At 39.5% G+C, this 19,284-nt stretch overlaps 3 protein-coding genes across 3 annotated transcripts; all 3 read right to left on the bottom strand.

Annotated features, from left to right (window-relative positions):
* Positions 1-3,986: 3,986 nt before the first annotated feature.
* si:dkeyp-69e1.8 (uncharacterized protein LOC100001340 homolog) lies at positions 3,987-7,374 on the bottom strand. The gene is made up of 3 exons (XM_062438979.1): positions 7,247-7,374; positions 6,751-6,899; positions 3,987-5,936 (listed from the first exon to the last, which is right to left on the bottom strand). The coding sequence occupies exons 1-3, from the start codon at positions 7,269-7,271 to the stop codon at positions 5,073-5,075; spliced, it is 1,038 nt and encodes a 345-aa protein (XP_062294963.1). The 5' UTR covers positions 7,272-7,374; the 3' UTR covers positions 3,987-5,072.
* Positions 7,375-8,543: 1,169 nt separating this feature from the next.
* On the bottom strand, positions 8,544-14,102 carry hmgxb4a (HMG box domain containing 4a). The gene is made up of 13 exons (XM_062439568.1): positions 14,040-14,102; positions 13,268-13,373; positions 12,978-13,114; positions 12,775-12,850; positions 12,103-12,681; positions 11,774-11,977; positions 11,086-11,261; positions 10,810-10,894; positions 10,132-10,196; positions 9,894-9,990; positions 9,637-9,800; positions 9,336-9,458; positions 8,544-9,227 (listed from the first exon to the last, which is right to left on the bottom strand). The coding sequence occupies exons 2-13, from the start codon at positions 13,302-13,304 to the stop codon at positions 9,183-9,185; spliced, it is 1,788 nt and encodes a 595-aa protein (XP_062295552.1). The 5' UTR covers positions 13,305-13,373; positions 14,040-14,102; the 3' UTR covers positions 8,544-9,182.
* Positions 14,103-14,467: 365 nt separating this feature from the next.
* ankrd54 (ankyrin repeat domain 54) lies at positions 14,468-19,274 on the bottom strand. Its single transcript, XM_062439567.1, has 8 exons — positions 18,631-19,274; positions 17,547-17,594; positions 17,370-17,468; positions 17,108-17,179; positions 16,805-16,852; positions 15,673-15,797; positions 15,402-15,509; positions 14,468-15,254 (listed from the first exon to the last, which is right to left on the bottom strand). Exons 1-8 carry the CDS (start codon positions 19,016-19,018, stop codon positions 15,180-15,182), a joined length of 963 nt encoding a protein of 320 aa, XP_062295551.1. The 5' UTR covers positions 19,019-19,274; the 3' UTR covers positions 14,468-15,179.
* Positions 19,275-19,284: the final 10 nt, after the last annotated feature.

The following is a 19,284-nucleotide window of genomic DNA, read 5'->3' as shown; positions in this document are numbered from 1 at the left end:
AACCCTGCTATTTAAAATCAGGAATATCGCCAAAGTCGAACCAATGCTGCCCAGAAACACAGATGAACAACTTCTTCACACCCTCGTTTCCTCCCACCTACACAACTGCAATTCATTATTTACTTGCCAGAAACGATGCAGCAGTTGCCCATGAGTCGATGGAGAAACACTCACAAACGCTCAACGTGGGGAACACATCACTCCAGTCCTGACCGAGCTACACAGGCTCCCCCATTCATTACAGAATTCAGTGTAAGATACTATTGATTACTTCTAAATCCCTACATGCGTACGCTCCGCTTTACATTTCAGATCTCTTAACCCCTTCTTCTGCATTGAGACCCCTCAGATCAGAGGACTAAATGTTGAGGCTTAAAACAAAAGGAGATCATGCTTTTAGACAGTGGATCACCCCCCTCCTTTTCCAACCCCCCCATCAAATCAGCTGAGTCAGTGTGTCATTTTAAAAAGCTTCTAAAAACCCACCTGTACAGTCTATTATTTTTATAATGTATATTCAAATTGTTGTTCTTTCATATTTTATTTTATCTCTCCATATTTGGGCATTTCTTGAAATTTGCATTTTCTGTGCATGATGTTCTTCTACATTCTTTGTGAAGTACCACCACCTCTGTTTTTTAATATTATTATTATTATTATTATTATTATTATTATTATTATTATTATTATTATTATTATTATTATTATTATTATTATCACCATACACCATGTGTTGTGACCGAAAGTGCATACAAACTAGTTAGCAACCTAGCAGAGAAGTCTAAACAGTTAGTTACACACAAAAAAAACAGTTTAAAAAAAGATGGATCAAATAGTCAGCTAGAAATATTGGATAACTTGTTCAAATAGGGCTAAAACTATGGGATAAACTGTTGAAATACTAAAAAATAAACTGATAAGCAGTGGAAATGGTTATTTAACAGAATGGATAAACAGTGGAAAGCTCTAAGTTATGAGTAAATGCTGAAAATGAAACACTGTAATCAATAATGGTTAAAAACAATAGATCAAAATAATGGAGAAAAAACTCAGTTTAAATATTTATCTAAAAGCAGCTTCATGGATAAATGGTTGAAAAATCGAACTTCTGCCACTAAGCTGGTAGTACAAGTGTTAACCAAACCAACCTTAATACACAATGTTCAATTGTATGAAAAATATTGCAACAATGTCAATGTTAATAGTGTTAAATCCAGTTTAAAATCAGCTGAATTGAACACATGTGGAACACGACTGGTGGTTTTAATGAAGAGGTTTTGACAAGACTGAACCCATAAAAAAATAGGGATTATGGGAACTATAGTTTAAATAGTCTGTTTTATATCCTAGCAAAGTGTTGAAATGATTATATATTTGACTACGTTTTAAATTAAGTTACACACTACGATACTCAAATAAATTAAATTCATTTTTAAAAATTCAAAAATAATGCAATTAAACATCCTACCATTATCTTTCTTTTCTGTGACATTCTTGGTAATTTGTTGCATAAATCCATGTTGGACACACACACACACACACACACACACACACACACACACAAACACACACACACACACGCAGGGACACAAACACACAGTCGGATGGGGCAAAGCACTGCTTCATAAACAATTGCAGCCACACACGCTCACGCTAGGAAGGAACATGAAAACAGCACTAATGGGAAAAAGATGAGAGGGCTCACAGTGAGCACACCCAGAGAGAGAGGAGGAGAGAGCCGGCTGTTGGACACCGCTGTCTCAGCCCTGCTGGCACACACAAACAGCCAGATCCAGATCCAGATCCAGAGCCGCTGCTGCTGCTGCTGCTGCTGCCTGCATCACATCGTTAGGAAAGTCCACTTCAATTGCTACATTTAATATATTACATTTGATCTGCCGCGTAGGTATTTGTGTAGGTACTATTTTAAAATGTTCCTCTCTACTGAATCCCATTTCTTTTTAGTTTTTCTTGATGTTACTTACACACCGTATAACTTTAATTGTAACTTATAATAAATAACTGCTCCATTTTCAGGTTTGACATTTTAAAATAAAGCAGATCAATTTGGTATTCAATTATCAAAATTAGTTTTTTAATGCATTCCTTTTTTAAATGTATGTATTTTTTAAAGTAGGAATGTGGACCACTACATTTACTTATTACATTATTAAAGAATATATATGTTTTTGTGCTTTTTGGAACTCTTATTTTGGGGTTTTCTACATTTTGAGATCCTCCAGAGCTGCTCTGCATTTACAAACTATTATGTTCAGATGAATCAAAATTATTTATGTGTAAAAAAAAAAAAAGACTGAATGTTTTTTGGGGGCTTTTTGGACTCTGAAGAAACAACCCAGGTCTAAAATGTCACTCTCTCTTTTATGGAAAAAAACAATGCGCAGCATTTAAATGATAAAAGCCTGATTTCCGCAGTGAGGGGAACGGCCTTGCGCTGTTAAAGGAAAAAGTGTGTCATCTTGTTTATTTTCCTTTGGTTTGCTGTCTTTTCCAGCCCGTGGGGCGCGATGATAACAAAAAAATACTGCGGTGTCCACGTCTCACAGCAGACTGCCCCCAATCCAACCGGGGGACCGCAAGGCCCTTACAACAACATTTTTGCTCTGAGGGAGAGGAGCAGGAGTTACAGCCTGTGTGTTAATGATGGCTCACTGGTGATTCCCTCACATGTTTGTTCAGATTTTGGCTTTGCTTATGCATACAGGCACAAATCAACTCTCCATCCCCTATACTTCCCCCCTCTCCCCTGTCTCCCTCTCTTTCCTCCTCTGTCCTGGTGAGGTCTCATCTCCAAACTGATACTGCCTACGGCTGTTTTCACCCCGAGGGACACACTGAGGGACACCACAGCCTTGATTTGTGATATGGTTTTATGTGATACTTTTGTGTCCCATAGTTTTGTCTTCCTGAAGAAATACATCTCCCTCCAAAGAAATCCTCATTAATTTTTCTTCATAATGCCAACTCCATCATTCCTCTCTCTGTCTTATCCGTGATGTGTATCCACTGAGACTGAATAATATTTGGACAGGTGTTCTCTTATATACATTCACTTCAAGGGGTCCAGTGTGCTATTTCATTGCAGTTTCATGAAGAGGGAAAAAGGCAAGCGTATCCAAGCTGGTGGATTCTCAAGCTGGTGCTGTATACTGTAGTCTATACTGTATGCGTAATCCCTAACAATAAAAAACTGTTTAGCACCAATTTTCCTGTACTTTTAAAACCTTCTTTTTTCCCATTTCAGACAACTGTAGTGTGGAGGCCACATCTGGAAGACAGATGTAGTCCCTAAGCTTGTTCTCTGCCTTTGACTCTCTCTCGCATTCACTCCTTCTCACTCACTCTCTCTTTCTAGCGTCTTTTCCTTTCCTCTCTCTCTCTTTTTTTTTTGCGAAACATGAGAGCTGGGCTAATTCTCTCCCTCTCTCTCTGTCTCTCTCTCTCTCTCTCTCTCTTTCCCTCCCGTCCCGGCCGGACCACCCACATTCGGAAACGCCTAGCTGTTCCTGAGGCACAGCCGCCGGCAGTGTAGAGAGACACAGGGAAAGTGAAGAAGAGAGAGAGAGAGAGAGAGAGATGTAAGGATGGGTTATGGCTGACGGTTTTAGCAGAGTATCAATTACATCAATGTCAAAGCCATAACCTGCCATTGTGTGAGGAGGAGAGAGTCTGGGAGACCATCACACTGCTTTGGTGCTGAGCTGAGATTATCCAGCATGAAGCTTTCTGTATCCACTCACTTTATTCTTCATTCTCCAGTCATTTGTTGTTGCTTACACACATATATCTCAGAAAATAACTGCTTTTATGATTGGAGCTTCCCATTAATATATGCTATGCTGTATGTTAGACATTCTTTAATTGGATATAACTCTCCCTGACTCTATCACACTCTATTAAAATAAATAACTTGAGATTCATATGAGAGAAATAACAGTGACATGTCCTTAAAACAGTAGCTTTTATTTGCTTGGTAAGCAGGAAAAAAGTATCTCTCAGTTCACCTCAAACATTTATACTTCTTCAATAAAAAGGTCAATGTCTCCACCATGTGGACGTTTCTTAGTATTGCCTCTTAACAAAAGTGTTCTCAACCATCTGATGTGTCACTTTCTAAAAAGTCTAAAAATAATTAAACAGTAATAACTTATGATTTTTAATGGTTAATGAATAATGTGGTATTTATTTATAGATCAGTAATAAGCCACTACTTTTTTAGGTTGCCAGGTCAGCTGTGTATATCCTCCAACCGAATGACACCTTAAAGAATATTTTTATGATAACGATGGATCAGTTGGCTGTGTAATGTGAAAGGTGTCACTCATATTGAATGATACCACAGAGTTATCACCTATGTTAGCCTCAGATCTACAGAGCTTTACAATGTTTTATAACTCATTGTTTCGGTTTCCCGACCAGCAACTTTGCTGTTTGCATTGACTCTCACGGCTCTCATGCTTTAATTTTTAGCCACGACAGGTGACTTCTTTCATCAAAACAGTTCTAAAAACTGACTGTACGCTCATTGCGCAGAACCAAACAGCAGACAGACAAGTTTAGCGACTAGTTGGTGAATATAGTGAAGCATTCAAACAGCTAAAGAAATGGATATTTCCTGCTGGAGCTGATGGAGACCAAAAATGGAGCTAAAAGAGAATGAACTTAGGAGTGTACTTATGTTTATCTAACCCTTTTCTGCTGGATGCATAAAAGGCAAGTGTTAGCTTAAAGGGTGATAATATGTAAGTGGTGTGTTCTGCAGATTTATTATTATATGATTATTATAATGGAAAAAGACCCAAATATTACTCATTAATGGCTTATTACTGGGCCTTATCTACACAGGGTCATTCATCAACCATTAATTAAGTCATTAGATAATACAGTTTTCCTCATTAGAGAGTGGTTCCCATCCTAAAATATAAAATAAGTAGTGCTCAGTTGTTAGTATAAATACTTTTTTTGGTGCTAGCTGATAAGCCAATAGCTCAGTAATACATTGGTTTGCTGAACACAGTGAAGTGACTTCTAAGTGCAAATTAATTATTAACTTATTTCGTTTTCTGTGTTTTTCTTCTCCCCACCTCAGTAGCCACTGATCCCACGGTGGCCCCCACCATACCTCCAAACGGCCCTCCCACAAACAGGCCGACCAGAGCTCCCACCAAGGCCTCCCTTCTCACAAGTGTGGACGCCCACTTCATCCAGCCTGTCAGCTTCTCCCACAAGCCCCAGAAGAACGAAGGAGGATGCGACGAAGTCATGATGGTAGAGGGGAAAATACTATCTACATCCACATTCAAATCCCCTACGCTCCTCTCTGCCTCTTCCCGGACTCTCTCCATCTCTTCATCCGTCACGTTTTCCTCCGGTTGTGAGTCTGTGGGAGATGCCTGGTCATCGAGCTCCTCTCCTCTCCTCTGTCTGACTATCTCTAACTGCCTCGCTCTCACCCTCTCCTCTGCTTCCTGATAGAGGGGGCAGTTTAAGTGCTGTGTCCCGCTCTCTTTCACCATCTTCTCCACCTTCTCCAGCAGTTCCTCCACAACTTTCCTCTCCTCTGGTTCTCCACCGCGGGTTTCCAGGGTGTGGTATCTGTCACCGCATCTTTCCACCAGCGCCCGCAGGTCCTTGCGCCACGTGACCAGGTATTCCTCCAGCTGCTCGCCCTCATCCAGCTCCTCCGTGTGGGTGAAGAGTATGATGGTGTTGCTGCTGACTGCAGAGGGGCCAAACAACGTCTGCAGGACACCCAGCGCTTTGGCCTCTCCAACAGCTGGCTGGTTCACAGGGACACACAGCAGGAAGGCATGAGGCCCCGGGCTGGATAAGGCGATAAAGGAAGAGATGTGCTTTCTTCTGTCATCTGAGTCGCAGTCTGAGCTGAACCAGTCTGGACTGGATACCACCATCACCTACAGAGAGGCAGCAGATGCATTAAGGACAAATTACATCACATAACAGTTAAAATTATGTGCACAACTCAAATATACCAGGCTGTTGTCTTTGTGCTTTGCTATCCTACAGTTATAAGAGTGGTGTCAATCTTCTCATCTAACTCTCTATAATGATAAACAATGGTGAACTGTTCCTTTAAGCTCAGACATTATGCAGATGATAGGAAATATTCAAGCTCTGAAGGAGAATTCTGCACATACGCTTCGGGAATGCCTTTTAGTTAATATTTATTGTCGGAAGGTCGATAAATGTATTTATGTATATGATAGTTGATCCACCAATTAATCGATTTATAGCTTTGTCAATAAAATGTCAGAACGTTTTTTTTAAAACAGCATAGTTTTGTCTGATCAGCAGTCAAAAATAAAACATAGCCAAGTATTTTCCATATTATTATAATCTATGACACAGGTAACTTCCAAATCCTCAAATTTAAGAAGCTGCAATTTACATTTTTGCTTAATAAATGACTAAAATTATTATTTAATTGCCAAAATGATGCAGATCAACTAATCAGCTAATTTCTCTTTTTTTCTCTTTTTGTTTGTCTATATATTGTTTTTTAATCATTTTGTGTTAAAGAACTTTTGCTCTTGTTTCTTATCACTTGTGTGTTGCCTTTACAACACTTGACCATGCCTTATGTTGTATCCAACTTTAATTCAACTTTTAAAAATGATGTAAAGACTTTTACTGTCTTTAGCCATTGCGATCTGATGTAATATATATGTGTGTGTGTGTGTGTGTGTGTGTGTGTTCGTTCGTTCCAACCTGTCTGTCAGCAGCCTCTCCTCTGTGTTTGCTGCATTCCTGGCTGTCTTGTACATCTGTGCCCCGCTCGCTGTCTTGCAGGTCCAGGATGGTGCAGACAGCTGGACGCTTTCCTGTCCAAGCCCGGCCCAGCACCACCAACTTCAGCTCTGCAAATACAAATACACTGTACTTTGTTCATGGTCAACACTGTGTGTGTAGTTAGTGTATTATGATAGTGATAGGAATGATCATATCCTGCTTTACCGCAAGAGTCACATGTTGTTTATTTTACGTGCTGTTTATTCTGTTGATCAGCTGATTTAACTTCAGTCTCATGATCCGGTGTAGTCAGAAATGTTGTCAGATATTTCCAAGCAATGCCAGCGCCCTTAAACTGCCACCTCTCATTTCATACACGTCATATATGAGAGCCGCACCCAAACTGACTTTTTGTACTGTTTGTGATCACAGATACAGCGGCTAACAGACATGTCGAGAAAAGCATCCAGCATACCTGAGTGTGAATCTAACGCTGCCATCTCCTCTCTTCTCTTCTTCAGTCCTGCTCACTGCCGTATTTAGTGTTGAATCAGGAGGGTTGAACACTTCCTCGTTCCTGCAGGCTGACTGGTTGTGCCCATGGTCCTGCCTCTGACACTGACTTCCACAGAGGTGAAGCACAGCTCCATCTGTTGTGGAGGCTGAGCTATGCAAAAATGAATTGGCAGTTTTATTATTATCCTTCCTGCCAGTGCCTACTAGTGTTAGAAGCCTGGGTAATATGTGACGATTTGGAGGCAATTAACTTTCCTCTTTAAATGAATGTGAACTCTGCACTTACATCCAGGAGCGGATTTAGGAGTTGAGAAAACCCAGGGCTAAGTCCAGAGCACCCTATTTTTTTTACATGGGCAGAATTTAATTTGACTGCATTGTATGACTACTGCAAACAGTAGTAGTAGTAGTAGTAGTAGTAGTTCTACTAGTATTAGTAGTATTAGTAGCGATAACAATTTCCCAAAAACAATACATAGAAAGAAAGAAATGGGTCAGTGACAAATAAGGGTTGGCAAGAATTTTTTTTAAATTATTTTTAAAGGCAACAGGTTTATTAACATTTTGTATTTTTGTTGGTTTTATATAATTTGAAATGACATTTGCAAATTTGTTTTACCAAAAGTAAGACTGAATGCACCTGCAAATGTCAAATGGTGCAACGACAAAAGAATGACATTTAATGACATATTAAATATTTTACCTACAGTGCATTTAAGTGCACTTTTAAAAGTAATGACTTGATTTTAAAACATCAAATGAAAAGAACATTTTTTGGAGTGTTTCTACATTTACATTTTAAAGCATTTTGTCATATTGAGCAGGGCATATCCTAAAAGCAACTATATTTTCCAAATAAGTTTTGACATTATGTAAAATGTGTTACAAACCATAGCGTAGCATTGCAAAAGAGGATTATATTTATTTTCCTGTACATAATCAGATTTTTATGAAAAAAATACTGGTTGCATCACATCATTGACCCAAATAATAATCAGGAATTATATCAAACATTCAACTATAATAAAAACAATTTTTGACTGGAATGGGACTTATAAAAAACCCTGACATTTTTGGAAATGATGTATAGAGGCTTTTTGCACTTAATGTCAAAGTGAAAACAAATCTCTGTACATTAACATATTTTATTGCATATTTCAATGCAGTGACTTCCATGGTTCAACACATATAATCAAACCATAACTACACTCATTACTTAAAATAAAAAGCAGGAGCTGAGTTTGGAAACAGGTCATATTTTATTGTTGCCATTTTGAAAATGTGCAGCTCTGACAGTGAATTTTCTCAACAGCTCTTGATTCCCTCGAAGGTTCTCTATCATTTTTCAAATCCTATGTTACAGTCAAAATCTAAACGCCTACAATATCAAATGTATAAAACAGCACGGTGTGACAGTACTTTTTTTTTTTACATGGTAAAAGAAAGAAATATAACAAATATATTACATTATGTTGATGATGAGAAGACAATGACCTAAATGTTCCTGTACAAATCAATTTTTAAAAATCGGACACGTACAAGGGCGGTAAAACTCAACAAGCTAAGTGAATGCACACATACATTCAGTAGTGCACATACACCCATTCACACACTGAAAACACACTGTACAGTAACAATAAACCTAAAATGATGTTCCGAGAAAAGATTAACGTGTTCAGTAAAATGTTTAGTTTAAAAATATAACAATTAGAAAATTAAAAGAACAAGGTTTTTAAAAAAATACACTTTAAAAACATGTTGACACTAGAAATATTTTCAGATGCCAAAGCAGTGGCTTAAATTAAATTCTGAGGGTCGCTCCTTTAAAAGGACCATTGCAGTCAAATCTGTTGACTTGTGTTGCCAGATCCAGACTGATCATCATCCTCCTTCACTCACAGCCCCGGCATGATGTAGGCAATGTTGTCCAACGTATTTGACTGAAATGAAGAGAGAGAAAAATGTTAGAAAGCTGCAATAAAAAGGATCAATGCAGAGTGTGTAATTTGGAAACTCTCACACAACGTTCAGAAATGCAAATACTATACCAGGACGTTTCGAGGACATCCGTTTAACTGTGGTATCTGTGCTGTGAGGCAAGTCAATGGGCCCAGCGCGCACAAGATGGAGTCCAGAAGCACAGACAAACTCCCAGACACCGCCACCATCCCCTAACACGAGAAAAACAGCCGTCATATGCTTTATTTTTCACTGCATATTAGTGAAACATCTTCAAATTAAACATCAAATACAAAATGTGGTGCACAAAACTTAAATGTCTGTACAGATGTTATAAAACAACAAACACATGGTCTGGAACTGTGTGCATGCATGCTAGTGGTAATTCACCTCTGTTTCCTGTAGCCGGTGACCAATCAGGGACAGGGACTCTCCTAGCAGCTGCAGGTGAGCTGCTGCGTCGATGGGATCCACCTCTGGGACCCGAGCTGGGGACAGGGACATGGTTCCGGGCGTTTTGTTGGGTGACACCATCCCTGTTCCTACTCCAACCACTTTGATGAGGAAACATGATTTAAAGACAACAGTAATGAGACTACTGAGGTGATAAATGCTTCTGAATCAGCTGAGTTAAGAGTCAAACGCACCTTTGCTTTTGGCCTCGCTGGAGCTCTTGTGTTTGACTGTGGTGGCTTCAGCTTTGTTCTGTTTGTGCTGCAGATACTGAGCCTTCTGCCTCCAAACCTGCACAGGAGAACAGGGAGAAAAACACAGGATGTTTAGTGCACGAATGCAACAGCAAGCATGACAGTGTTGTTCCATTAAACTGGATGGATTTCCATTTATTTTTCCAGAATCAGTTACAAATAAGGGAAAAAAACTTACTAGCTTGTCTTTTTCAGGCATCGCCTTCCACACCTCTGCCAACTTTTTGCTTAGTTCACCAAAGACTGCAGATTAGACATATAAAGATGTTTACAAGGGGTTTTATTAGGCTGCATCCACACTATGAGCTTTTGCTATGTATACGCCTAGCATCCGCGCTACTCCAGTGTTTCCAAAACTCTAAAACGAGGACTTTCGAAAACGCTGCTGATCCCGTTTGAGTTTGAAAACGATGCAGACACCCACCCCTGACTCATCAAGCCCTTGTCAAGTGACCAACAAATGACATCAGCCTTGACTCCCAGAGGTTAATTCAACATGGATAACAAATAACAGGTGTTGCTGACATTTTCATAGCTAGCAGCTGTGGTGCAGTTAAATTCTGCATTTTATAACGCTACTGTCTATATGTGCGTGAAGTAAGCTATTGTTTGAGCAATGTGAGACGATTCCCATGTCCAACAGTGTAATTTCTAATTTCTATAGTACATCAGTGTTCATGTGTTATGCATTATCAGGCGTGTTAGTATGGGTGGAGATCATTTTTGAAACGGTGCTAAAACACTAGTGTGGATGGAGATCGTTTTTGTTTTAAATCAGCATTTCAAAAATGAAAACTTATAAGTGTGGACGTAGTCATTACAAGGGAGTAATACTGTATGTCAGAATATGACCTACCTAGTCCTGGTTGTTCTGCATTTATATTGACCCTGTACTCCTTACAGAACACCTGATATGCTGTTGTTATATTCTTCTTCTTGGGCTGTGAGAGGATAAAGAAAAAAACAATTTTAAGTAAGAAACAATGAAGCACAATTGAGAAAAATGACATTTAGAAGCAAAAAGCTGCTGTTATCTAGCTGGTAAAATTAGTTATTGAAATTTCAGCACTCAAAAAATCTTTTATTTTGACAGTTTTGGAACTGTAAGAAACATGAGTGAACCGTATCTCACCTTATCTTTATTCTTCGTGTGCCTGTCCCGTTCTTTGTCCTCTTTCTTTTTCTTCTTCTCTGTCACTGTATCATTAGCTTGGTGGTGTGGAGGGATAGGCGCGCCCATGGCGTACATCGGACCAACAGCACTGTGAGTGACAGTGGGATGGGAGTGACTGTGGCCCTTCAATGAATCTGGTGATACAAGTCATACAAAGATAAAGAAAAGGTAATGATTTGTGGGGTTCAAAGTAGAGCTACAATGACTATTTTGATAATAGTAATTGTTAAGCTCCTTTTTTAAGCAAAAATTACAACATTTTGATGGTTTCAGGGTCTCGAATTTGCTGTTTCCTCATATTATCTTTGAGTTTTGGACTGTTTTTTTTAAATAAAATAAGACATATGATGATGTAACAGTGGACTCAAGGAAGAACATTTTTCACTGTTTTGATGTTTTATAAACCAAAACTTTTAATCAGAAGACTTATTGATAATAAAAAATAACCATCAGTTGCTGCCCTAAAAATATGTCTTTGTTTTGGTAGCATTTAAGTGTTTAGCGTTTAAAAACTGGTAACTCAAATGCTGCTACATAGATGCTCAAATTTTTGTAAAAAAAACAGACTTAGGTAAAGGATTAGTTCACAACAAACTTTGTATTTGTAAACATTTGTATTTTGTTCTTTAACACGTCGTAAACTCACCTCCAAGTCCTTTGCTGTGCTTCTTGTCCTTCCCACTCTTATCCTTGTCTCTGTCTTTCTCTTTGTCCTTTTTCTTCTTGCTTTTCTTGCTCTTCTTCTTCTTTTTCGACAAGTGCGTGTATGAATCATCTATAACCAGCTCACCTGCCTCCAGCTCTGCCCCAGACGAAGAGCTGTCATCTCCCATGCCACCTCCGTAATGACCTGTATAACATAGAACACAGAGATGGATATCAATAAATAAAACTAGTTGTAAATATTTAAAGAAGTATATTGGGACTAAATAGCATCACTTACATCCCTATGAACCTCAATTTAAGCTTTCTTACCTTCCACCTCCACCTCTTTCCCCACCACAGGCAGTGGATCTCGACTCTGCTGTGTTTTCTTCTTGGGTGACTTTGAGGGCTGCATGCGGTCTCTGTCCTTCTCTTTCTTTACACCTCCTTTGGATGAGTGAGGTGGGAAAGGGAAGCTCTCTCCTTCCTCTTTCTCCGGCGACATGATGAGCTTCATCTTTAGCCCGTCGGCCTCGCGCAGCGTTAAGGGCTCCTCTTTGGTGGCGCCGCCGTGGAACAGAGACGACTTTGAGGAAGAGGAGGAGTGCTTCTTGGAAGAAGACGACGACGAAGACACGGGACGGGAGTGAGACAAGGAGCTTTTGCTTCCGCCGCTGCTGCTCTCACGCTTGCGGTCCTTGGAGGAGTGCGAGGAGAAGGAGGGGTAGGAGGGTTTTTTGTGCAAATGGGGGTTGGGGTCCGAACCTGTGGCCAGGGGAGAGGTGATAGCCTGCAGGAGGCCCATCGCTGTATCTGTCGGGTGGGAGGATGAGGGGGAGGAGAGAGGTGGGGAGCGGTCTGCAGACTTGTGTTTCTTTTTATGGGGTGGTGGGCCTGTGCCATCATGGTCTAACACAGATAAGAGAAAAGAAAAAAGTAAATACACTTAAAGAATCATTTTTTATTCAAATACAAGCTTATTACAATGTATCCACCTCTCACCTCTGTAATAGTAGTCATCACTGTGTTTCTTCTTTTTTTTATGTGAGTCCCCTCCCAGCATGAAAAGCTCTGAATCCTGATTTGGAATGACACAGAAGCTCAAAACATTAAAATATGTAATAACACCATAACCAGCAGCATATATTACAAGCTCTCTGTACTAGTAACATATGATGTCATAATATTGTAGACAGATTACTTACCTTGGGCCGCTTCTTGGAAGACTTGCGGACCTGAGCAGCGATCTCTTCCTCCTCCCTGAGCAGATCCTTGTACGACCTCCTCTTCTCTCTCTGGCTGCGACCAGCTACAAGACCCCTGTCTCCCTCCATCCCCATATCTAAAATATGTGGAATGACTGTTATAATCCTATTTTAAGCACATATAATTGATAATTAACAGCCAATATGATGGGTCTCAGCACTAAAATGGATATTTCTGATAAGCATGTACAATAGGACCACAGTAGATCTTCACTACAAGCAGACATTACCCATTCCTCCTTTGCTCTTGATCTCCTCAAAAGCCATTGTTCCTCCTTTGTCAAAACGTTCACTTGTCACAGGATGTCGGTGACAACATTAAGGCAGGATACTGACCTATTAGGTGACACCAAGAAGGAAAATGTCAATGCAAGTTCCAAGTATGTCATATCTATCATCTATCATATCTATGCTAGCCCTCCAAAAAATGAAAGTGAGAGCAGTTAAGACAATAACAAAGTGGGAAGCTTTGCCATTTTGTTACACGAACCCGTCAAAAATATTTAGCTACACCTAAACAGCTATTTGGTTGCTAAAACTATTACTAATTACACCAACACTGAGCAGTCCAAGCAACACCAGAGCTGCATGTAACCAGGACATGCTCAAAAGTGGAGAAGTGGGTCAGTGATTAGCCGCTACTTGAGGAAAAATACCATTTGCGTGATATTACAGTCATTCTCTAGTCACTCACCGATATAAGAGCACAAAAAATTTGATAGCAAAACAAATTCCCGCCTACTTTCGTAAAGATACACAAACACACCCCCTCTCCATTCACTTTGATTCCCTAGCTTCCCCAACATTTTGAGCACTCGGGTCCGTCCTGACCGACTGAGCTCTCATCTTGCCGGTGAAAGCGGCTCAGGACAGTCCGAGGCTTTCACCCACAGCTAGGCCGCGGCTGCCTTAAGTGGACCATAAAACTATGGCGGACACGTATTTATACTATGCTCAAACACTAGGAGGTGAGGAAATAATATGTTTATTAAACTTTACTACCTCTATGTGGTTGTCCAATTTACGCGGGTCCCGTCGCCATCTTTTATTTTCGGCGAAGCAACAATACGTGTCCTGAGGAGGGAGGGGCTTGGGTGAAGCAGCCACTCAGCGCAGAGGAAAGTAGCCATATTAGCAACATATTCACTATAGACTATACAATGTGGCATACTGTTCAAAATTACAACTTATTTTATATTATTTATGTATATAATATATTCAAATGCAACACAAACAAAGATACCATGAAGTACCACAGAAATAGTACTAAAGCATTTGTTAATTAATGACTAATTGTACAATAAAACAATTGTACAATTTTACACATCAGTTAAATAATTCATAAGTAAATATGCTACATTTTTAAAAAGTGATATTTTAATGGCCTATAAAAATAGTAATTATAAAAAAGATACATAGGTAGACGGATAAACAATTCAATGTATTTATTCAGATATATTCATCTTCCAACAACAGTCAAATTCCATTTTTACAGTACAGTCCAAATCCAAAACAGAACATGCAATACAAGAGAAAAAAGGCAACGTGATACAAAGATGCTGTTGATAAGAGGAAAAAAAAAATACAACATGTGAAACAGCGTACTCATTTAATGAGAAATGTGTCTAATAGTTATCACAGAACTTGGCTAATAAAGGCAGGCAAAAATAGAACATGTCAGCAAATACACACAGCTATGACTCTCTCTCACACACACACACACACACACACACACACACACACACACACACAATAGAGAGCCGACGTCCAACTGCACATCTGGTCCACTACCTTTTTTTATTGTTATCTTTTTATGGAAAGCTTTAATGTGATACAAGATTTTTTTTCTTCATATTCTGAGCTAAATGGGCATCTACTGCAGTGGACAGTAAAATAAGAGCATCATTTTAACCAAGACATAAGTAATTTTGTAAGCACTGGACAACAACAGCTTCCCACTATTTGTTAAATGCAAGCACAATAATAACTGCGTAAAATAACAATGGTTACTTTACTCCAGTACCTTAGTATTGTGGACAGACATTTAGTTTCAGTTCCACGTTCTCTAGTCCGCTCAAGGCTAGTGGAGCAGAGGCTGGCTTGAGAGGGAGCAGGACTTCAGCTCTCTATATGCTTTATCTTCTACCTATCCCCCAAATTCTGTTTCTGTAGGCTGAGTGATGTAAAACTGGCCAATAAATCAGTCACTTCATCCACCTGAAAAAAAAGCAAAAATAAAACACAATCATGTATGAGATGGTGAAAGAAATATCCATCTAAAACAATCTCAGTTTAGTTACAGCATACATCTAAATTATGATGAATGTGAATCTGAGAGGCGTTCAGGCAGCATGTAGGTCTCACCTGCTCTTTGGTGCGTGTTTGCTGCAGCTGTGTGGAAATGTGCTCCAGCCTCTCTTTAGCTTCACTCTGGCCCATTAAGTTCAGATATTCCCTCAGCATTTGAATGATCTGTTAGGTAAAGATATAAAAAAAATGTAGGCGATAGTAAGCTGTGTAAATCACCTGCATCTATAAAGGAGAGAAGACGCTTTTCCATCCAGGACCATCAGGATCTATCTGTACCAAATCCCCAAATCATGACTCAAGCTGTGCAAGTTAACTCTTCCTCTACCTGTGTGACTTCCCCTCTCAGGGTTTCTAAGCTGCGCGAATCCCCCTCCTGCAGGATGTTCAGCTTGGAGCGAGCTAGATGCAGAGGGGTCCTGCCTGCTCGGTCGAGGGCGTCCACACGGGCTCCTGCACAGAAACAATAAGAACACAAATCTCTCAGTTACACTGTCTTATCAAATAGTTTTAATGAATACTCTATTACAAAGGAACAATGGAAAAATAACAAATGTACAGCTGGGAATTACTCAAATTATACACCAGTGCCACAGAAAATATTTGTTTCAGATTTGCTGGCAAGTGTCCAATTTAATCATACACTAGGACACTTAAAATTAGCACTGGTGGACAATTTATTATCCTTTCTAAATCAGTGCTCATCAATAGTTAAACTTGTGTTATTAAACTGTCATTTCCTGTTTAAAAGACTAATTATGTTGAAAATAGTTTTGAAATGGACAATGATTTATATGTTTTTCTTTTCATGTTCATATTTAGTAAGTATTAAGTTACTAAGTCACTTTATCTCCTAAGCACTACAGCTGTTTTCATATCCACCGTGTCTAGTATGTATCCATATCAGGACATCACAAAGAACATTATTGCTCTTGTATTATTAATAGTACATTATGATGTACTGCTATTGTTAGTAGGAATGTAATATTAGTGTTCCTGCAAGAAGGGGGGGGGGGCAAATAAAATGATTGAAAAAACAGACAGTGTGTTATTGCACATATATCATGGTAACTTATCTATCTTACGTACACCAACATCTATGTGCCAAAATGTAATTATTGTTCTAAATATGTACGAGAACAAGATGTTTTCTAGCCAACCTGAGTAGCTGTAAGAACATGCTGAAGCTTTAAGAAAAACAAACCTTTGATTTCTATCTTTCTATTTGAGTCTAAAATGTTCAAATAAAAAATAAACATACAAGATTACATTTGCTGCTGACTGAGAATACGCTTCACCTCCTCTTTAATGCACATCCAGTTGTGCATTATACCTTACATAAGCTCTTTCATGGGAACAGAAACCACACTGGAGATTGTCCTGCATAGAAAACGCTTAAAATGTGAAACTGTGAGTGACACGCACACACAAAGAATACAAAACCACTACGGTGTTCTCACCTCCTCTCAGCAATGTGGTGATTACAGGCACATGGTTGGTACAGGCCGCTGCAGAAAAACAGATTGTAATGAGCATGTTGCAACACAAAATACACGATTAAAGCTGTTTAACCTTATTACATGTAAAAAATATCACAAAAATCGGATGTTACGTTTATGTTACTCTGTAGTGTATCTGCTCATTTCAACAGTACTGAGCCTAATGCAGCTGCACAGATGTGTGTCACAATGAAACCAGAGTCATAGGCATGATTGACCACAGTGCTGCAGTCTTTACAGGTCACGGTTATTGTTCTGTCTTACCCAGATGGAGGGGGGTGTTCCCAAGACTGTCTCGCTGGTTGGGGTCAGCGCCGTAGCTCAGCAACAACTGCACTGCAAACATAAGGCAGGACATTGTTCTTGATGATCTTGAAAGCCTTGATTATTGCATTAAAATAGTAATTCCTGTTGATGAACTGTGTTCATTACTTTTATTCCGTGTGGGGGTAAAACTACAGGGTCGGTTTTGTTTAGTTTATTGTTCAAGGACATAACAGCAATACAATAACCATTAGTAACATACCAATGCTCTCATTGCCATTGCAGGAAGAAAAATGGAGGGCTGTTCTTCCTTTGTCATCTGCTGCACAGGGGTCTATGTCGTCTTGCAGGAGCTTTCGTACTGGAAGAACACAGGTTTATTAGCAAAGAAAAAACAGTCCCTCAAGTCATTTTCAATGTGTCACCTCACTGTTTGTACCTGTGTCGATGTCATTGCTGTTCGCCGCTTCCCTCAGTCTTTTTGCAGCTGTGGAGATAAGACATTCAAAGTAAAAGGTATGTAAATATTTTTGCTTCATAATTGGATGAACAGGATCAGATCGCACAGCCACCAGAGCAACAAACAAAGACTGCATTCAGAGAAATAGGTGGCTTTACAATTTACATTATGTAGGAACAGGAAATTATGACACAGATGTTATTAACCAGTCCCTACTGGTCAGGGTCAAATTATACCCATATTTGAATTTGAGAGCAGTAAAAACACCCTAACACTTTTTTCTTTTAGTCTCAAATTAGATGACTCTTCCTAATGTGATCCAGAATGTACATCTAACATGGAAATATTTCAACCTTTTGTTGCGTTCTTTAATTCAATTTAAATTAAATACTTATATTCCCCTATTTTATTAAAAATAAGACAATAATATATGGTGATTGTAAATGTTTTTTTCTCTATAAACAAAATGCATAAACACTAAAGAATCAACTCTCTGCTCTCTGAAAGTTTCATGAAGGATTTATCACACATTAATCTAAGATTGATGTAGGTATTTGTGGTTCAGTAATTTGGGGAAGTTGGTTATCATGACAGCCTAAATGTTAAATGTCGTCTTCTGTAGTGATTTATGATATTACATTGCGATACAACTGAGTCCTCACTTTGCCTGTTCAGTAATATTCAAATTACTGATGTGTTATCTAAAGGACTAACGTTTTGTTTACATACTGTATGGAAGCACGGGACTCCTAAACAGAAAATATCGTCATTTAAATATCAATATGAAATTATCGTTAAAAAAATATCGTCACATTATCGATACCGAGCCAGTAAATAAAAATATTATTAGATTTTAGCTTGTATTTTGTAGCTTAAATGTAGCCTAACTCAAACCTAGCTTAGTCTGTCTATTACACACACACACACACACACACACACACACACACACACACACACACACACACACACACACACACACACACATACAAACACACCCCTACCTTATTTACATGTCAAATGAACACACAATGTAACTGTATTGGTCACATTAGCTGTCTCTTACCATAAATATCTTTACCAATAGGACCGTGGTTCCGAGCAGCTTTGTGGTGCCGCCTGGCCCGGCTGCTCCCCGTCACCTTCCCCAGCTTGCTCGCCACACCACCGGCTGCCACCTCAGCTCTCCCCGGCTCCCACAACAAGTGCAGGTACCTCAGTTCTTTGTCGTCTCTCTGTCCGACTCGACCCAACACCACCTTGCCCTCCCCTATCCCACTTATTCCAAACCCGACAGCGGTGCCACCGTCGTCCATCCCGTCCACGTTATTACCGCCATGCACTCCGTCCTCCCGGGTCTCGTCTCCGGGCTCAGGCTCCACCATGTACTCCCCCTCCGAGCTGGAGCGGTCGTTATCCGAAGGTGTCGCAACGATTGGGCTCCACCCGTCCATACTTTATAGTGACATATGGAAGAAGTGTTTACACGCCACACGGTTCTTACTAGTCCTGTCGAGGCAAAAAGGAAATAAAGCAGTCGCTGATATCAGGTCTCAACTTTGCATTGGCTCCGTCTGGTGCCATCGCAAGACGCGTCAACACAGAAACCCCCCCATTAAATTCCTCGCATTCTGGCTAATAAGTAATTAAATAATAGTGGGTACCTTTCCTTCACAGCACCAAAATGTCCCCTATTTCACATTTTCCATTTCATCGAATA

Source organism: Scomber scombrus, chromosome 18 (assembly GCF_963691925.1).
Source record: "Scomber scombrus chromosome 18, fScoSco1.1, whole genome shotgun sequence".
Lineage (NCBI taxonomy): Eukaryota > Metazoa > Chordata > Actinopteri > Scombriformes > Scombridae > Scomber > Scomber scombrus.
Note: the sequence above shows the minus strand (reverse complement) of the source record. Positions and strands in the feature narration are given on the sequence as shown.